This window comes from Salmo trutta, chromosome 24, assembly GCF_901001165.1.
Source record: "Salmo trutta chromosome 24, fSalTru1.1, whole genome shotgun sequence".
Taxonomy (NCBI): domain Eukaryota; kingdom Metazoa; phylum Chordata; class Actinopteri; order Salmoniformes; family Salmonidae; genus Salmo; species Salmo trutta.
The window spans coordinates 43703877-43725414 of record NC_042980.1 but is presented as its reverse complement, the minus strand read 5'-3'; the positions used below and the strand labels follow the sequence as shown (position 1 = coordinate 43725414).

The 21538-nt window shown below is 43.8% G+C and overlaps 1 protein-coding gene across 7 annotated transcripts in view; it reads left to right on the top strand.

The window, feature by feature from the left end:
* Positions 1-20872, top strand: part of LOC115161363 (high affinity cGMP-specific 3',5'-cyclic phosphodiesterase 9A) — a 45890-nt gene extending 25018 nt beyond the window's left edge. For 5 of the 7 annotated variants that reach the window (XM_029712298.1, XM_029712301.1, XM_029712296.1 and 2 more), the window contains 12 exons: positions 11611-11695; positions 12175-12235; positions 13324-13398; positions 14600-14686; positions 14810-14914; positions 16737-16819; positions 17442-17598; positions 18076-18189; positions 18418-18522; positions 20000-20128; positions 20210-20305; positions 20554-20872. In XM_029712298.1, coding sequence (XP_029568158.1) covers positions 11611-11695; positions 12175-12235; positions 13324-13398; positions 14600-14686; positions 14810-14914; positions 16737-16819; positions 17442-17598; positions 18076-18189; positions 18418-18522; positions 20000-20128; positions 20210-20305; positions 20554-20694 — 1238 coding nt within the window. In that variant the 3' untranslated portion in view covers positions 20695-20872. Of the gene's footprint in view, positions 1-11610; positions 11696-12174; positions 12236-13323; positions 13399-14599; positions 14687-14809; positions 14915-16736; positions 16820-17441; positions 17599-18075; positions 18190-18417; positions 18523-19999; positions 20129-20209; positions 20306-20411; positions 20470-20553 lie in introns of all 7 variants that reach the window. The other 2 variants (XM_029712300.1, XM_029712303.1) reach the window with 2 other exon arrangements.
* Positions 20873-21538: the final 666 nt, after the last annotated feature.

Genomic DNA, 21538 nt, shown 5'->3' with positions numbered 1-21538 from the left:
TCATGAAGAGAGAATGTTAAGGTTAAGAAAAGTAACCCCCTGAAAGGGGGGGGATTTAACTATTTGGTAGGGTTTCAATGAGGTGTATTGTATTTGTATTTATTATGGATCCCCATTAGCTGCTACCAAAGCAGCAGCTACTCTTCCTGGACATTACAATACATTCACAGTTTTCACAATACACTGTGTGCCCTCAGGCCCCTACTCCACCACTACCACATATTTACAACACACTGTGTGCCCTCAGGCCCCTACTCCACCACTACCACATATTTACAACACACTGTGTGCCCTCAGGCCCCTACTCCACCACTACCACATATTTACAACACACTGTGTGCCCTCAGGCCCCTACTCCACCACTACCACATATTTACAGTACTAAATCCATGTGTATGTATAGTGAGTATGTTATCGTGTGTGTGTATGCATGTGTATGTACTAATGTTTCAAATCAAATCAAATTTATTTATATAGCCCTTCTTACATCAGCTGATGTCACAAAGTGCTGTACAGAAACCCAGCCTAAAACCCCAAACAGCAAGCAATGCAGATGTAGAAGCACGGTGGCTATGTTTGTGTTGCTTCACAGTCCCCGCTGTTCCATAAGGTGTTTTTTATCTGTTTTTTTAAATCAAATTTTACTGCTTGCGTCAGTTACCTGATGTGGAATAGAGTTCCATGTAGTCATGGCTCTATGTAGTATTGTGTGCCTCCCATAGTCTGTTCAGGACTTGGGGACTGTGAAGAGACCTCTGGTGGCATGTCTTGTGGGGTATGCATGGGAGTCCGAGCTGTGTGTCAGTAGTTTAGACAGACAGCTCGGTGCATTCAACATGTCAATACCTCTCATAAGTAAAAGTAGTGATGAAGTCTATCTCTCCTCCACTTTCAGCCAGGAGAGATTAACATGCATATTATTAATATTAGCTCTCTGTGTACATCCAAGGGCCAGCCGTGCTGCCCCGTACTGAGCCAACTGCAATTTTCCTAAGTCCTTTTTTGTGGCACCTGACCACACGACTGAACAGTAGTCAAGGTGCGACAAAACTAGGGCCTGTAGGACCTGCCTTGTTGATAAAGTTGTTAAGAGGACAGATAATCGCTTTATTATAGACAGACTTCTCCCCATCTTAGCTACTGTTGTATCAATATGTTTTGACCATGACAGTTTACAATCTAGGGTTACTCCAAGCAGCTTAGTCATCTCAATTTGCTCAATTTCCACATTATTTATTACAAGATTTAGTTGAGGTTTAGAGTGAGTGTTTTGTTCCAAATACAATGCTTTTAGTTTTAGAAATATTTAGGACTAACTTATTCCTTGCCACCCACTCTGAAACTAACTGCAGCTCTTTGTTCAGTGTTGCAATCATCAGTTTTGTCTTGAGCTATTTAGCTATGCGACTTTGTTCAGCTTTAAACTTACTTGTGTCTAGTGGTTGTTATACAGTGATTATAACATTTTCAAATGGTCTTACAAACAAAACTGTCCACTAACTTACTGAATTTGGGTCTTTAATTTGATCTTTGAGCCCTGTTGTGTAACACAATAGACTGACATATCAGGTAGATCCCTGCCCCTGACATCATACATTCTCTAGAGTCCATTCCCATTGTCACGGATCTCTCCGGTACTGTTGCTAATTCCGTGCACCAGTTCAGAGGTCACCGGCCTCTAGGAACTGAACTGTTGATTACGTACACCTGGTGCCCATTTCTCAATGATTAATAATTGTATAAGGGTGCCCTTTGGTTCACCATTGGGCTGTTGATTTATTGTTCCAATGTCCGTTTGGTTGTGTGAGTAGCTATGCGTTGTTTCATCTTCTGTGCTGCGTGTTTTATGTATTGTGCAAATGATTACGGGTCTCGTCCCGTGTTGTATCATTGTGTACTTGTGTTTTCGGGTCTCGCCCCATGTATTTATTCGAGGTTCTCCTCTCTCTTTTGTTTGGGTTTCAACCCTGTGTTTTGTTAGGTGTTTTTTTGTCTTCGTCCCCGTGCCTTTACACGGCGCGCTGTAATTTGGATCAATAAAAAAAAAACTATTACGCATTCCTGCGCCTGTCTCCCGATCCATTTATACCAACGTGACACACCTATTATTCTCCTCTTGTCTAGTGTTTCCCAACCCTGGTCCTCCAGTAACCCCAACAGTACACATTGATGTTGTAGCGCTGAACAGACACCCCTCATTCAGCTCATTGAGGGCTCGATGACTAGTTGACAAATTGAATCAGGTGTGCTTGTTGGGGGTACTGGAGGACCAACTATCTGACTGAAGCCTTCACTCAGGTAGATTAGGGAAGTTAACTAGGTCACGTGTTACTAGCTATGTTCTCTACTATAGTTTAACAGGCTTCTGGACACGAATTCACATAGAAATACCATTGAATTAGTGGGAGATATGCAATGTCATAAACGTATACAACGCTAGCTGTAGCCTTGACATGGCTAGCCTCCACTAAACACCATAATAACGGAGGCTAGCTAAATAAAGGCTATGCTAGCTGTCTTTGACCCTATAGCTAAAGCTACTGCAGCTTCCTAGTTCTGCCCATTTAATCTATTTCTGTCCTTTTTTGTTGTGTGCCAGGAAGTTAGTTTTCACACTGTCCTACACTATGCCCGCAGGCTTTTCTTTGATTTAATGTATTAATTGTCTGTAATCACACATGGCTTTAAAATAAAATTGATAAAGATAGCTTGCTACGCTTCATTCCAGTTAAGTCCTGGTAGTAGAGGTTTTTCTTTTTGCACCCTACTGTTTCCGACGCCTCTACTGCCTTCAGCTGTCCCGTACACAGCCTTGCTGTGCAGTCCAGTGGGAACATTTAATCAGTAATTCATCTTTAACCATTACATTGTCGCCCTTCACTGTAAAGTACTGCTACTGTCATGGCCGCGTGGTTTTTGTTCTGGATTGACTGACTGCCTCGAGGTCTTTGGTGAAACACCTTGAACCCAGATTTAAACCATTGTGAAATTGTGTGTGAGTGCGTGCATGTTTCTATGTGTGTGTGCGTGTTTCTATGTGTGTGTGTGTGTGTGTGTGTGTGTGTGTGTGTGTGTGTGTGTGTGTGTGAGATTTCTGACTCAATTCACCCCTTCATCCCCCACATTTTGAACTACAAACAGCAGATTTCACGATGACACCTACGTAAACAGGAAACAAGCCAGCAGCTGCTAACAGGCAAATGATGTACACTGACAGGCAGCATTACATTAATACACACTTTAACACATAATGGTCCAGTGTCCTCATAACAACCTTCTCTGACCTCTCAGTCACCGTGGCGACCCCACGGTTGTTACGGAGACAACGTACGAGCGGACGGGTCTCCCATGGAGACTGAGCTCTCAGTCCACAAAGGTTCATCCTCCCCTTGCTCTCCATTATTTTTTTGTTTTCTCCGCCAAGAGATCAGCCTAATGGCCACATATACTAATGGGACTTGGAGAGGCGTCAATCGAAGACATTGATTCAGGGATTTCTTTATCTACTCGGGACATAACCTTGTCCCCAGGTTCGAGAGAGACGTCTGAGGACGAGATTACTTGGGACATGCTTCTATCAAACACCTATTTGGCAGAGGCGCATCGCAGAACAATTTGCATTGCAGAAAAGCACAGTGCAGAAAAACCCTAATGCACTTTGATTGAATTCTAGCCAGAGAGTACAAATTCAAATCAAATCAAATGTTATTTGTGACATGCTTCGTAAACAACAGATGCAGACTAACAGTGAAATGCTCACTGACAGGTCCTTCCCAACAATGCAGAGAGAAAGAAAATAGAGAAATAATAGAAAAGTAATAACACGTAATAATAAATACACAACTTGATAACTTGACTACATACACAGGGTACCAGTACTGATAACTAGACTATATACACAGGGTACCAGTACTGATAACTAGACTATATACACAGGGTACCAGTACTGAGTAATGATAACTATATACACAGGGTACCAGTACTGAGTAATGATAACTAGGCTATATACACAGGGTACCAGTACTGAGTAATGATAACTAGGCTATATACACAGGGTACCAGTACTGATAACTAGACTATATACACAGGGTACCAGTACTGATAACTAGACTATATACACAGGGTACCAGTACTGATAACTAGACTATATACACAGGGTACCAGTACTGAGTAATGATAACTAGGCTCTATACACAGGGTACCAGTACTGAGTAATGATAACTTGGCTATATACACAGGGTACCAGTACTGAGTAATGATAACTATATACACAGGGTACCAGTACTGAGTAATGATAACTTGGCTATATACACAGGGTACCAGTACTGAGTAATGATAACTAGGCTATATACACAGGGTACCAGTACTGAGTAATGATAACTAGGCTCTATACACGGGGTACCAGTACTGAGTAATGATAACTAGGCTATATACACGGGGTACCAGTACTGAGTAATGATAACTAGGCTATATACACAGGGTACCAGTACTGATAACTAGACTATATACACAGGGTACCAGTACTGAGTAATGATAACTAGGTTATATACACGGGGTACCAGTACTGAGTAATGATAACTAGGCTATATACACAGGGTACCAGTACTGATAACTAGACTATATACACAGGGTACCAGTACTGAGTAATGATAACTAGGTTATATACACAGGGTACCAGTACTGATAACTTAACTATATACACAGGGTACCAGTACTGAGTAATGATAACTAGGCTATATACACAGGGTACCAGTACTGAGTAATGATAACTAGGCTATATACACAGGGTACCAGTACTGAGTAATGATAACTAGGCTCTATACACAGGGTACCAGTACTGAGTAATGATAACTAGGCTCTATACACAGGGTACCAGTACTGAGTAATGATAACTAGGCTATATACACAGGGTACCAGTACTGAGTAATGATAACTAGGCTATATACACAGGGTACCAGTACTGAGTAATGATAACTAGGCTATATACACAGGGTACCAGTACTGAGTAATGATAACTTGGCTATATACACAGGGTACCAGTACTGAGTAATGATAACTTGACTATATACACGGGGTACCAGTATTGAGACAATGTGCATATAACTAGGGATAAAGTGACTAGGCAACAGGATAGATAATAAACAGCTGCAGTGTATGTAATAAGGATCAATGTAGATAGTCCAGCTAACTAACAGTCAAATGGCTTGGGGCGTAGAAGCTGTTCAGGGTCCTGTTGGTTCCAGACATGGTGCATCGCTACCGCTTGTCATGCAGTATTTAATATATATATATTTTTTATTTAACCTTTATTTAACTGGGCAAGTCAGTTAAGGACAAATTCTTATTTACAATGACAGCCTAGCCCGGCCTAACCTGGACGACGCTGGGCCAATTGTGCGCTGCCCTATGGGACTCGCAATCACGGCCGGATGTGATACAGCCTGGATTCGAACCAGGGACTGAAGTGATGCCTCTTGCACTGAGATGCAGTGCCTTAGACCGATGTGCCACTCGGGAGCAGAGAGAACAGTCTATGACTTGGGTGGCTGGAGTCTTTGACAATTTTTAGGGTCTTCCTCTGACACCGCCTGCTATAGTGGCCCTGGATTGCAGAGAGCTTGGCCCCCAGTGATGTGCTGGGCTGTACGCACCACCCTCTATAGTGCCCTGTGGTCAGATGCCAAGCAGTTGCCATGGTGATGCAGCCATTCAAGATGCTCTAAAGGGTGCAGATGTATAACTTTTTGAGGATCTGAGGGCCCATGCCGAATCTTTTCAACCTCCTGATCTGGAAAAAGGCGTTGACGTGCCCTCTTCATGACTGTGTTGGTGTGTGTGGACCATGATAGATTCTTAGTGATGTGGACACAGAGGAACTTGAAGCTCTCGACTCACTCCACTACAGCCCCGTTGATGTGAGTGTGGGCGTGCTCGGCCCTCATTTTCCTGTAGTCCACGATCAGCTCCTTTTGTCTTGATCACGTTGAGGGAGAGGTTGTTATCCTGGCACCACACTGCCAGGTCTCTGACCTCCCTATAGGCTGTCTCATCTTTGTCGGTGATCAGGCCTACCACCGTTGTATCTTCAGTAAATTTAATGATGGTGTTGGGAGTCATGCGTGGCTATGCAGTCGTGGGTGAACAGGGAGTACAAGAGGGGACTAAGCAGGCACCCCTGAGTGGCCCCCGTGTTGAGTGTCAGTGTGACAGATGTGTTGTTACCTACCCTCACCACCTGGGAGCGGCCTGTCAGGAAGTCCAGGATCCAGTTGCAGAGGGAGGTATTCAGTTCCAGGGTCCTTAGCTTAGTGATGAGCTTGGAGGACACTATGGTGTTAAACGCTGAGCTGTAGTCAATGAACAGCATTCTCACATGGGTGTTCCTCATGTCCAGGTGGGCGAGGGCAGTGTGGAGTGCAATAGAGATTTTGTCATCTGTAGATCTGTTGGGTCGGTATGCGAATTGAATTGGGTCCAGGGTATCTGGGATGATGCTGTTGATGTGAGCCATGACCAGCCTTTCAAAGCATTTCATGGCTACATATGTGAGTGGTACGGGGCGATAGTCATTTAGACAGCACAAGAACGCCAAGGTACCCTAAGGGACTATGGTGGTCTGCTTGAAACATGTAGGTATTACAGACTGGGTCAGGAAGAGGTTAAAAATGTCAGTGAAGACACTTGCCAGCTGGTCTGCGCATGCTCTGAGGACGCGTCTTTGTAATGCATCTGGCCTTGCAGCCATGTGAATGCTAACCATGTTTAACGGTCTTACTCACATCGGCTTCAGAGAGCGTGATCACACAGCTGTCTGGAACAGCTGGTGCTATAATGCATGGCTCAGTGTTGCTTGCCTCGAAGCGAGCATAGAAGGCACTTAGCTCGTTTGGTAGACTTAGGTCGCTGGGCAGCTCGCGGCTAGGTTTCCATTTGTAATCCGTGATAGTCTGCAAGCCCTGCCATATCCTACAAGCATCAGAGTCGGTGTATACTGAACAAAAATATAAACACAACATGCAGCAATTTCAAAGATTTTACTGAGTTATAGTTCATATAAGGAAATCAGTCAATTGAAGAAAATACAAATATTAGGCCCTGATCTACGGATTTCACATGACTGGGAATACAGGTATGCTTCTGTTGGTCACAGATACTTTAAAAAACAGGTTGGGGCGTGGATGAGAAAACCAGTCAGTATCAAGGGTGACCACCATTTGCCTCATGCAGCGCAGCACATCTCCTTCTCATAGAGTTGATGAGGCTGTTGATTGTCGCCTTTGGAATGTTGTCCCACAACGGCTTCAATGGCTGTGCAAAATTGCTGGATATTGGCTGAACTGGAACAACCGGTCGTACATGTCAATCCAGAGTATCCCAAACATACTCAATGGGTGACATGTCTGGTGAATATACAGGACATGGAATAACTGGGACATGTTCAGCTTCCCGGAATTGTGTACATATTTTTACATCATGGGGCCCTGCATTATCATGCTAAAACATGAGGTGATGGCGGAGGATGAATGGCACGACAATGGGTCTCAGGATCTCGTCACGGTATCTCTGTGCATTCAAATTGTCATAGATAAAATGCAATTGTGTTCATTGTCCGTAGCTTATGCCTGCCCATACCATAACCCCACTGCCACCATGGAGCACTCTGTTCACAACGCCAAACTGCTCGCCCACACAACGCCATACACGTGGTCTGCTGTTGTGAGGCCGGTTGGGACGTATTGCCAAATTATCTAAAACAACGTTGGAGAAGACTTTTGGTAGTGGAATGTACATTGAATGATCTGGCAACAGCTCTGGTGACCAATCCTGCAGTCAGCATGCCATTTGCACACTCCCTCAAAACTTGAAACATCTGTGGCTGTTTGACAAAACGGCACAGTTTAGAGTGGCCTTTTATTGTCCCCAGCACAAGGTGCAACTGTGTAATGATCATGCTGTTTCATCAGCTTCTTGCTATGCCACACCTGTCAGGTGGATGGATTGTCTTGGCAAAGGAGAAATGCACACTAACAGGTATGTAAACTAATTTGGACACAACATTTAAGAGAAATAAGCTTTTTGTGCAAATCAAATCAAATTTTAATGGTCACAGACACATGGTTAGCAGATGTTAATGTGAGTGTAGAGGAATGCTTGTGCTTCTAGTTCTGACCATGCAGTAATATCTAACAAGTAATCTAACAAATTCACAACAACTACCTTATACACACAAGTGTAAAGGGATGAATAAGAATATGTACATATAAATATATGGATGAGCGATGGCCATGCTGCATAGGCAAGATGCAGTAGATGGTATAGAGTACAGTATATACATATGAGATGAGTAATGTAGGGTATGTAATCATTATATAAAGTGGCATTGTTTAAAGTGACTAGTGATGTATTTATTACATCCAATTATTAATTATTAAAATGGCTAGAGATTTGAGTCAGTATGTTGGCAGCAGCCACTCAATGTTAGTGATGGCTGTTTAACAGTCTGATGGCCTTGAGATAGAAGCTGTTTTTCAGTCTCTCGGTTCCAGCTTTGATGCACCTGTACTGACCTCGCCTTCTGGATGATAGCGGGGTGAAGAGGCAGTGGCTCGGGTGGTTGTTGTCCTTGATGATCTTTTTGGCCTTCCTGTGACATCGGGTGGTGTAGGTGTCCTGGAGGGCAGGTAGTTTCCCCCGGTGATGCATTGTGCAGACCACATTACCCTCTGGAGAGCCTTACGGTTGTGGGCGGAGCAGTTGCCAACCAGGATGCTCTCGATTGTGCATTTGTAAAAGTTTGTCGGTATTTGTTTTCGGTGACAAGCCAAATTGCTTCAGTCTCCTGAGGTTGAAGAGGCGCAGTTGCGCCTTCTTCACCACGCTGTCTGTGTGGGTGGACCACAGCAGTTTGTCCATGACGTGTACGCAGAGGAACTTAAAATTGTCCACCTTCTCCACTACTGTCCCGTCGATGTGGATAGGGTGGTGCTCCCTCTGCTGTTTCCTGAAGTCCACGATCATCTCCTTTGTTCTGTTGACGTTGAGTGTGAGGTTATTTTCTTGACACCACACTCAGAGGGCCCTCACCTCCTCCCTGTAGGCCATTTCGTTGTTGTTGGTAATCAAGCCTACCACTGTAGTGTCGTCTGCAAACTTGATGATTGAGTTGGAGGCGTGCATGGCCACACAGTCATGGGTGAACAAGGAGTACAGGAGAGGGCTGAGAACGCACCCTTGTGGGGCCCCAGTGTTGAGGATCAGCGGGGTGTAGATGTTGTTTCTTACCTTCCCCACCTGGGGGCGGCCCATCAGAAAGTCCAGGACCCAGTTGCACAGGGCGGGGTCGAGACCCAGGGTTACATGGAACATTTCTGGGATCTTTTATTTCAGCTCATGAAACATGGGACCAACACTTGTGTCACGGTCCTTAAAAGCGGCAGCTCTAGCCTTTAGCTCAGTGCGGATGTTTCCTGAAATCCATGGCTTCTGGTTGGGATACAGTGCCTTCAGAAAGTTCTAATTCATACCCCTTGACTTATAACACATTTTGTTGTGTTATAGCCTGAATTCAAAATGGATTAAATGTTGTTTTTTGTCACCCATCTACACACAATACCACATAATGACAAAGTGAAACATGTTTTTATAAATGTTTGCAAATTTATTAAATTAAATATCTAATTTACATAATTATTCACACTCCTGGGTCAATACTTTGTAGAAGCATCTTTGGCAGCGATTACAGTTGCGAGTCTTTCTGGGTAAGTCTCTAAGAGTTTACCACACCTGGATTGTGCAACATTTGCACATTATTCATTTAAAAATTCTTCAAGCACTGGCAAATTGGTTGTTGATCATTGCTAGACAACCATTTTCAGGTCTTACCATAGATTTTCAAGCAAATGTATGTCAGAACTGTAACTCAGCCCCTCAGGAACATTCACTGACTTCTTGGTAAGCATTTCCTGTGTAGATTTGTAGTGTTTTAGGTTATTGTCCTGCTGAAAGGTGAATTCATCTCCCAGTGTCTGGTGGAAAGCAGACTGAAGCAGGTTTTCCTTTTGGATTTTGCCTATGCTTAGCTTCATTCCATTTATTTTTTATCCTAAAGATGCAGCCACCACTATGCTTGAAAATATGGAGAGTGGTACTCAATAATGTGTTGTATTGGATTTGCCCCAAACAGCACTTTGTATTCAGGACAAAAAGGGAATTTATTTGCCACATTGTTTACAGTTTTACTTTAGTGGCTTGTTGCAAACAGGATGCATGTTTTGGAATGTTTTTATTCTGTACTAGCTTCCTTCTTTTCACTCTGTCATTTAGGTTAGTATTGTGGAGTAACTACAGTGTTGTTGATCCATCCTCAGTTTTCTCCTATAACAGCCATTAAACTCTGTAACTGTTTTTAAAGTCACCATTGGCCTCATGGTGAAATCCCTGAGTGGTTTCCTTCCTCTCCGGCAACTGAGTTAGGAAGGTTGCCTGTATCTTTGTAGTGACTGGGTGTATTAATACAACATCCTAAGTGTAATTAATAACTTCACCATGCTCAAAGGGATATTCAATGTCTGCTTTTTTACCCATCTACCAATAGGTGCACTTCTTTGCGAGGCATTGGAAAACCTCCCTGGTCTTTGTGGTTGAATATGTGTTTGAAATTCACTGCTCGACTGAGGGACCTTACAGATAATTGTGTGTGGGGTACAGAGATGAGATTGTCATTCAAAAATCATGTTAAACACTATTATTGTACACAGAGTGAGTCCATGCAACTTATTATGTGACTTGTTAAGCACATTTTTACTCCTAAACTTATTTTGACTTTCCATAACAAAGGGGTTGAATACTTATTGACTCAAGACATTTCAGCTTTTAAGTTTTAATACATTTGTAATATTTTCAAAAAACATAATTCCACTTTGACATTATGGGGTATTGTGTGTAAGGCCAGTGACAAAAACAGTCAATTGAATCAAATCTAAAATACAGGCAGTAACTCAACAAAATGTTGAAAAAGTCAAGGGGAGTGAATACCTTCTGAAGACACTGTATGTACGCATGGTCACTTTGGGGACAACATCATCGATGCACTTATTAATGAAGCCAGTCGACTGATGTGGTAAACTCCTCAATCCCGGGAACATATTACAGGCTGTGCTAAACAAAACAGTCCTGTAGCTTAGTATCCACTTTATCGGACAACTTCTTTATTGGTTGCGTCACTGGTACTTCCCATTTTAGATTTTTGCTTGTAAGCAGGAATCGGGAGGATAAAGTCAGATTTGCCAAGTGGAGGGCGAAGGAGAGCTTTGTATGCATTTCTGTGTACGGAGTAAAGATGGAAGATGTGGCGTTGAGTCCAAAGAGTCCTGATAAGGATTTCTCATCATGATGTTTATCAATAAGGTCATCTGACTGATATAGATCCCAGAGGTAATCAATATTAATAGTTTATACAGTACAGAAGGCCTGGGCCAGGTGGTTCTGATGCCAGACAAGGAGGAAATAGGTGTTGCATCTGACTATTGGTATCATAGGATACATTAACCTCTCTCCCCCTCTCTCTTTCCCTCCCTCTCTCTGTCTCTCCCTCTCTCTGTCTCTCTGCAGTGGAGGGGATGAAGGTGGAGGAGATAGAGAAGTGTCACAGCGACATCAAGAAGCTCAGGGAGGAGATGGCCTCCATGAACAACAGGTTAGTCACCTTATTACATCATCATCTTTGAACGTTTACCTCTAGCTGCGACCTGAATCCTGATAACGATGTCCAATGCCTGAATGGTTCTTTTCTGCATCTTACATTTGAACAGTCCTATCTGAGCTCCTAGTTAGTGTAAGTTAGTAGAGGAAGTATTGACGAAACAAACGTCCCCCTCCCCAGCCGGTCATTAGCTGGGCTTTAGAACCAGGGTCATTAGAACCAGGGTTATGCTCATTAGGTTATACATTTAGATCAGGTATTATTATACTTTAATTTTAACAACCCCCCTCAGGAGATCTCACTCTCTTGCTCAGGGTAGATCAGTGGCATAACAATGGGATCAGGTTGGACAATTATTAAAGGATTTAGTTAAGTTCATTGTTCCGCATAATACAGTGTTATTAATAACCTAAGGCGTCTGATAAGGTTACATACTGTCTGATTTATTGTTTGCTGCTTCCTTTGAACTGTAGTCATTTCCTGGATGACAAAAAGAAGCTGACACCTCGGAGAGACGTGCCCTCTTACCCCAAGGTAAGGTAGTGGTCTGCAAATTACTCCAACTTCATTGTGTGGGTCAGTGTTTGTTTTGTCATTGTCAGTGAGCCTGTTATCAGGGACTGTATGTCCATAGTGTCAGAACACCACCTGTATGTCCATAGTGTCAGAACACCACCTGTAGGTCCATAGTGTTAGAACACCACCTGTATGTCCATAGTGTTAGAACACCACCTGTAGGTCCATAGTGTTAGAACACCACCTGTATGTCCATAGTGTTAGAACACCACCTGTAGGTCCATAGTGTTAGAACACCACCTGTAGGTCCATAGTGTTAGAACACCACCTGTAGGTCCATAGTGTTAGAACACCACCTGTAGGTCGTATGTCCATAGTGTCAGAACACCACCTGTAGGTCCATAGTATCAGAACACCACCTGTAGGTCCATAGTGTCAGAACACCACCTGTAGGTCCATAGTGTCAGAACACCACCTGTATGTCCATAGTGTCAGAACACCACCTGTAGGTCCATAGTGTCAGAACACCACCTGTATGTCCATAGTGTCAGAACACCACCTGTAGGTCCATAGTGTCAGAACACCACCTGTATGTCCTGAGTCAGTTGTATGACTGATTTACCTCCACCCTGTCAGATACAGCATGCCCCTAGTTAAGTACACCCATGTCATGTGTGCCAGTGTTTCTTCTAGATTTCATAGGTGGGTGCGGAGTGCAAAGGCCCTAGGGGCTAGCTGCCTCGCCTAAAGAATTACAGCCAGCATCTGTCTCCGATGCTGGTTTAACACCCGTAGTCAGGTCAGGTGTGGTGAGGTCAGGTCAGGTATGTAGAGGTAAGTCCATAACTAGCACCGGAGACAGACAGACGGTGAACTGGGAGCTCTGTGACTTGCAGTACATGCTTTCGCAGCAGACCATAGACGTCCTCAGAAAGCCTGCCCTTTGACCTCTGGCTGTGGGAGGCCAACAAGGTCAGATGCTGACTTCACCAAAACATTGTTGTTCTTCTCTCTCCCCTCTTCTGTGCCTCTATCTGCCTCTCTCTCTGTGTGTGTGTGTGTGTGTGTGTGTGTGTGTGTGTGTGTGTGTGTGTGTGTGTGTGTAGTACCATCTGTCTCAGGAGACAGTGGAAGCTCTCAGACATCCCACCTTTGATGTGTGGCAGTGGGAGCCCAATGAGGTGAGGAATGGGGATTGGACCATAGACCCTCAACTACCATACAGTGAGGAAAAAAAGTATTTGATCCCCTGCTGATTTTTGTACGTTTGCCCACTGACAAAGAAATGATCAGTCTATCATTTTAATGGTAGGTTTATTTGAACAGTGAGAGACAGAATAACAACAAAAAAATCCAGAAAAACACATGTCAAAAATGTTATAAAATGATTTGCATTTTAATGAGGGAAATAAGTATTTGACCCCTCTGCAAAACATGACTTAGTACTTGGTGGCAAAACCCTTGTTGGCAATCAGAGGTCAGATGTTTCTTGTAGTTGGTCACCAGGTTTGCACACATCTCAGGAGGGATTTTTGTCCCACTCCTCTTTGCAGATCTTCTCCAACTCATTAAGGTTTCGAGGCTGACGTTTGGCAACTCGTACCTTCAGCTCCCTCCACAGATTTTCTATGGGATTAAGGTCTGGAGACTGGCTAGGCCACTCCAGGACCTTAATGTGCTTCTTCTTGAGCCACTCCTTTGTTGCCTTGGCCGTGTGTTTTGGGTCATTGTCATGCTGGAATACCCATCCACAACCTATTTTCAATGCCCTGGCTGAGGGAAGGAGGTTCTCACCCAAGATTTGACGGTATATGGCCCCATCCATCGTCCCTTTGATGCGGTGAAGTTGTCCTGTCCCCTTAGCAGAAAAACACCCCCAAAGCATAATGTTTCCACCTCCATGTTTGACGGTGGGGATGGTGTTCTTGGGGTCATAGGCAGCATTCCTCCTCCTCCAAACATGGCGAGTTGAGTTGATGCCAAAGAGCTCCATTTTGGTCTCATCTGACCACAACACTTTCATCCAGTTGTCGTCTGAATCATTCAGATGTTCATTGGCAAACTTCAGACAAGCATGTATATGTGCTTTCTTGAGCTGGGGGACCTTGCGGGCGCTGCAGGATTTCAGTCCTTCACAGCGTAGTGTGTTACCAATTGTTTTCTTTGTGACTATGGTCCCAGCTGCCTTGAGATCATTGACAAGATCCTCGCATGTAGTTCTGGTGGAGAGTTTGGAATCTGATTGATTGATTGCTTCTGTGGACAGGTGTCTTTTTATACAGGTAACAAGCTAAGATTAGGAGCACTACCATAGACACTCAACTATCATAGAACTGTTGCTCACACTCGGTCTCACTTCTCGACCTTCCTTCATGTGGTCAGATGCTGAGCTGCCTGGAGCACATGTACAATGACCTGGACCTGGTCAAGGGCTTCAACATGAACCCCATCACATTAAAGAGATGGCTGGTAAGACATCTAGAGAGATCTACAACTGTTCTTCATCTACTGCTGCACCACTTGTTACTAGTGTCAGGTTTGTTGTAGATGTCTGATGGTCTCACGTCTTCCTTCCCCTCTACCTCCCTGCAGCTTTGTATCCATGACAACTACCAGGTGAATCCCTTCCATAACTTCCGTCACTGTTTTTGTGTCACCCAGATGATGTACAGCATGATCTGCCTCTGCAGCCTACAGGTAATACTACAGTAATACTACAGGTAATACTACAGGTAATACTACAGGTAATACTACAGTGAGTACTACAGTAATACTACAGGTAATGCTACATGTGATACTATAGTAATACTATAGTAATACTACAGGTACTACCACAGTAATACTATAATAATACTACAATAATGCAACTGGTAATACCAAAGTGATACTATGTGTAATAGTACAGTAATACTACAATAATACTACAGTAACACTACATGTAATAACACAGTCATATCACAGTAATACTACAGGCAATACTGCAGTAATACTACAGTAATACCATATTCATACTACAGTAATACTACAGGTAAAAATTGCTGTCATATCACAGTAATACTACAGGTAATACCACAGTCATATCACAGTAATACTACATGTAATACCACAATAATACCACAGTAATACTACCGGTAATACCACAGTAATACTGCAAGTAATACCATAGTAATCCCTCAATAATACTACAGTAACACCACATATAATACTACAGGTAATACCACAGCAATACTGCAGTAACACCACAGTAATACTACATATAATACTACAGGTAATACCACAGTAATACTACAGTAATATCAAATCAAAGTATATTTGTCACGTGCGCCGAATACAACAGGTGTAGTGAAATGCTTACTTACAGGCTCTAACCAATAGTGCAAAAAAGGTATTTGGTGAACAATAGGTAAATAAAGAAATAAAAACAACAGTAAAAAGACAGTGAAAAACAGTAGCGAGGCTATAAAGTAGCGAGGCTACATACAGACACCGGTTAGTCAGGCTGATTGAGGTAGTATGTACATGTAGATATGGTTAAAGTGACTATGCATATATGATGAACAGAGAGTAGCAGTAGCGTAAAAGAGGGGTTGGCGGGTGGCGGGACACAATGCAGATAGCCCGGTTAGCCAATGTGTGGGAGCACTGGTTGGTCGGGCCAATTGAGGTAGTATGTGCATATGTATAGTTAGAGTGACTGTGCATATATGATAAACAGAGAGTAGCAGCAGCGTAAAAGAGGGGTTGGGGTGGGGCACACAATGCAAATAGTCCGGGTAGCCATTTGATTACCTGTTCAGGAGTCTTATGGCTTAGGAGTAAAAACTGTTGAGAAGCCTTTTTGTCCTAGACTTGGCACTCCGGTACCGCTTGCCATGCGGTAGTAGAGAGAACAGTCTATGACTGGGGTGGCTGGGGTCTTTGACAATTTTTAGAGCCTTCCTCTGACACCGCCTGGTATAGAGGTCCTGGATGGCAGGCAGCTTAGCCCCAGTGATGTACTAGGCCGTACGCACTACCCTCTGTAGTGCCTTGCGGTCGGAGGCCGAGCAGTTGCCATACCTAGCAGTGATGCAACCAGTCAGCATGCTCTCGATGGTGCAGCTCTAAAACCTTTTGAGGATCTCAGGACCCATGCCAAATCTTTTTAGTTTCCTGAGGGGGAGTAGACTTTGTCGTGCCCTCTGTAATTCCACAGTAATACCACAGTAAGACTATATACCTCAGCTCTATAAAAGGGTATCAATAATACTGGAGTGATGAGAAAGAGAGATTGGTGAGGAGGAATCGTTTTTTTCTTGAAGAGGAGGGAGGGGGGAGAGAGAGAGACACTGAGAGATGAGTTTGAAAGAGAAATTCTACTCCCTTGGAGACGCTCCCTCTGGCATCCTCTCGAACCCTGTTGTCGTGGTCAACCATTCATGAGAGGTGCCGGGAACACACACACATGCACACACACGTGCGCACAGTACACAGATGGCCCATTCACTGACGTAATGGGCCTGTGTTGTGTGTCTCCCAGGAGATATTCACCCAGGTAGACATTCTGATTCTGATGACAGCTGCAGTGTGCCACGATCTGCAGCACCCCGGGTACAACAACACGTAAGACTTTTATTCTCTCTCTCTCATCTGTCTATACTAATTCAATGAAACTAGACACCCAGGTTTCAGTCAAAAAGGGATTTGAAAGCATGGCCCTGTGAGACTAAAGCATGTCCCTGTGAGACTAAAGCATGTCCCTGTGAGACTAAAGCATGGCCCTGTGAGACTAAAGCATGGCCCTGTGAGACTAAAGCATGTCCCTGTGAGACTAAAGCATGTCCCTGTGAGACTAAAGCATGTCCCTGTGAGACTAAAGCATGTCCCTGTGAGACTAAAGCATGACCCTGTGAGAATAAAGCATGACCCTGTGAGAATAAAGCATGACCCTGTGAGAATAAAGCATGGCCCTGTGAGACTAAAGCATGTCCCTGTGAGACTAAAGCATGGCCCTGTGAGACTAAAGCATGGCCCTGTGAGACTAAAGCATGTCCCTGTGAGACTAAAGCATGTCCCTGTGAGACTAAAGCATGGCCCTGTGAGACTAAAGCATGGCCCTGTGAGACTAAAGCATGGCCCTGTGAGACTAAAGCATGGCCCTGTGAGACTAAAGCATGTCCCTGTGAGACTAAAGCATGACCCTGTGAGACTAAAGCATGGCCCTGTGAGTCTAATTCTCTCTCAGGTACCAGATAAATGCACGGACGGAGCTGGCGGTACGCTACAATGACATCTCTCCTCTGGAGAATCACCACTGTGCCGTGGCCTTCCAGATCTTCTCCCAGCCTGACTGCAACATCTTCTCCACCTTCGACCCTGAGGCCTTCAAACAGATTCGTCAGGTAGGAGTGTGTGTGTGTGTGTGTCCGCATACTACTATACCAGTAGTCTAATATAGCATGTTCTATAGTCTGACCTGTATCTCTGTCTTAGGGAATCAACACACTGATCTCTCTCTGTCTGTCTTAGGGAATCAACACACTGATCTCTCTCTGTCTGTCTTAGGGAATCAACACACTGATCTCTCACTGTCTGTCTTAGGGAATCAACACACTGATCTCTCACTCTGTCTTAGAGAATCAACACACTGATCTCTCTCTGTCTGTCTTAGAGAATCATCACACTGATCTCTCTCTGTCTGTCTTAGAGAATCAACACACTGATCTCTCACTCTGTCTTTATGAATCATCACACTGATCTCTCACTCTGTCTTTATGAATCATCACACTGATCTCTCTCTCTCTGTCTTAGGGAATCAACACACTGATCTCTCTCTGTCTGTCTTAGAGAATCATCACACTGATCTCTGTCTGTCTTAGGGAATCAACACACTGATCCTGGCCACAGACATGGCACGACATGGCGAGATACTGGACTCATTCAAGCATAAAGTGGACAGCTTTGACTTCAGTGATGAAGAGCATGTCACTTGTGTAAGGATACACATTACTATGTATTTGCCCCTACCCTAGAATACGTATTTTCCACTACCTTACAGTTTGTGCAAATCAGTGTATTTGTCCTGCTGCCGTATGCAGTAATACTATATTTACAACTTCCCTAGGTGTGTATGTTAGTCCTTTCTGCTGCTATTTATGTGGGCCATCTGGTAGACCCCCTCCCTATATTAAACTCTGCTCTGTGTAACCTTTGACCCCTAGCTGAAGATGGTGCTGATTAAGTGCTGTGACATCTCTAACGAGGTGCGGCCCATGGAGGTGGCTGAGCCCTGGGTCGACTGTCTGCTGGAGGAGTACTTCATGCAGGTACATAAAGCCCCATATGTACTGTATATGTGTTTTGATACAGTACATAGCCTACAGTGTAAAGCCCCATATGTAGTGTATATGCGTTTTGATACAGTACATAGCCTACAGTGTAAAGCCCCATATATAGTGTATATGCGTTTTGATACAGTACATAGCCCAGTGTAAAGCCCCATATGTAGTGTATATGCGTTTTGATACAGTACATAGCCCAGTGTAAAGCCCCATATGTAGTGTATATGTGTTTTGATACAGTACATAGCCTACAGTGTAAAGCCCCATATGTAGTGTATATGCGTTTTGATACAGTACATAGCCTACAGTGTAAAGCCCCAGATACAGTGCCTTCGGAAAGTATTCAGACCCCTTGACTTTTTCCACATTTTGTTACGTTACAGCCTTATTCTAAAATTGATCAAATAAAATCCTCATCAAACTACACACAATACCCCCATAATGACAAATTGAAAACAGTTTTTTAGAAATGTTTGCAAATGTATAAAAAAACTACAGAAAAACCTTGTTTCCATAAGTATTCAGACCCTTTGCTTATGAGACTCAAAATTGAGTTTAGGTGCATCCTGTTTCCATTGATCATCCTTGATGTTTCTACAACTTGATTGGAGTCCACATGTGGTAAATTCAATTGATTGGACATGATTTGGAAAGGCACACACCTGTCTATATAAGGTCCCCCAGTTGACAGTGCATGTCAGAGCAAAACCAAGCCACGAGGTTGAAGGAATTGTCTGTCGAGAACCGAGACAGGATTGTATCAAGGCACAGATCTGGGGAAGGGTACCAAAACATTTCTGCAGCATTGAAGTTTCCCAAGAACACGGTGACCTCCATCATTCTTAAATGGAAGAAGTTTGGAACCACCAAGACTCTTCCTACAGCTGGCTGCCCGGCCAAACTGAGCAATCGGGGGAGAAGGGCCTTGGTCAGAGAGGTGACCAAGAACCCGATGGTCACTCAGACAGAGCTCAAGAGTTCCTCTGTGGAGATGGTTGACCTTCTGGAAGGTTCTCCCATCTCAGCAGCACTCCACTAATCAGGCCTTTATGGTGGAGTGGCCAAACGGAAGCCACTCCTCAGTAAAAGGCAAATGACAGCCCGCTTGGAGGCTGCCAAAAAGACCCTAAAGGATTCTCAGACCATGAGAAACAAGATTCTCTGGTCTGATGAAACCAAGATTGAGCTCTTTGGCCTGAATACCAAGCGTTACATCTGGAGGACACCTGGCACCATCCCTACGGTGAAGCATGGTGGTGGCAGCGGCAGGGACTGGGAGACTGGTCAGGAGGGAAATATGAACGGAGCAAAATACAGAGAGATCTCTGACGAAAACCTGCAGATTTTTTTATATCATCGTTATCAAGGGATCCAATAATTCCGGACCCCATGTAGGTGCCGTTTTGTTTTAAAAATGAAGGATTGCACTGAACTTTCTCTCTCTTCTCCATTCTTTCATCAGAGTGACAGGGAGAAGGCAGAGAGTCTGCCTGTAGCCCCCTTCATGGACAGAGAAAAGGTCACCAAACCCACCGCCCAGATCGGATTCATCAAGTTCGTCCTCATCCCCATGTTTGAGACCGTAATGAAGGTGAGCGACGGTTGGATGGGACTGTAAAATGAGAATACGACTGTGACCATGACGATAAACCCTGCCTCTTGTCTCTCTCAGCTGTTCCCTCAGATTGAGGAGGTGATGATCCAGCCTCTGAGAGAGTCACGAGACCGATACGAGGAGCTCAAGCAGATCGACGATGCCATGAATGAGGTCAGACATATTTGTTTGTGTTTGATTGTTTTCTTTGAGGACACGTCAGCATCTTGTTATGTGTAGCATTGACTGGAACAGTGCTGTGAATGTCTCTCTTCTTCAGGTGCAGAAAAAGAAAGTGAGAACCTGACTATTGGGGAAGAAGAAATGAGAGCTTGAAGGTGTTTTGACTGGCTGCATTGAAGAAAGTCTTCTATAAGCAATATGGTTTGGTGTTTAAATGAATGTATGTTCCTCTATTTCAGCTCATAAGTCCTATGGTGGAAAAAAGTCAGTATGGCATTCTGGGGAATGGGGAAACCGACCAAGCCACTGACTGGCCGGATGGACAATCCAAAGCTTTTATCAGGGAATGTCGACTTGTACGGCACGGACTACTTCAATGAATGATATTTTGATTCTATGTCTTGCCGTTTTTGTTTCATACAGAATGTACAGGTTTTTTGTCACCTTTGTTTCCTACAAAAATAAAAGGTGGACTGTTTGAGTTTGACTATTTATATTGAGCAAAAATAGAAACGCAACATGTTTAATGAGTTGAAATAAAAGATCCCAGAAATTTTCTATACGCACAAAGCTTATTTCTCTCCAATTTTGAGCACAAATGTGTTTACATCCCTGCTAGTAAGCATTTTTCTTTTGCCAAGATAATCCATCCACCTGACAGGTGTGGCATATCAAGAAGCTGATTAAACAGCATGATCATTACACAGGTGCACCTTGTGCTGGGGACAATAAAAGGCCACTCTAAAACGTGCAGTTTTGTCATGCCACAGATGCCTCAAGTTGAGGGAGCATGTAATTGGCATGCTGACTGCAGGAATGTCCATCAAAGCTGTTGCCAGAGAATGTAATGTTAATTTCTCTACCATAAGCAGTACGTTGAACCGGCCTCAACCACAGACCACGTGTAACCACGCCAGCCCAGGACCTCCACATCCGGCTTCTTCACCTGCGGGATCGTCTGAGACCAGCCAGATGAATATTTCTCTGTAATAAAGCCCTTTTGTGGATCTTGTTTTTTTTTTTTTCTGAGTGGGTGGGCCTGGTTACCGCCTGGGTGGGTCTATGCCCACCCATGGCTCCACCCCTGCCTAGGCATGTGAAATCCATAGATTAAGGCCTAATGAATTTATTTCAATTGACTGATTTCCTCATATAAACTAATGCAGTAAAATCGTTGCATTTACATTTTTGTTTAGTGTATAAATTCTACCCAGCAGTGCTTAC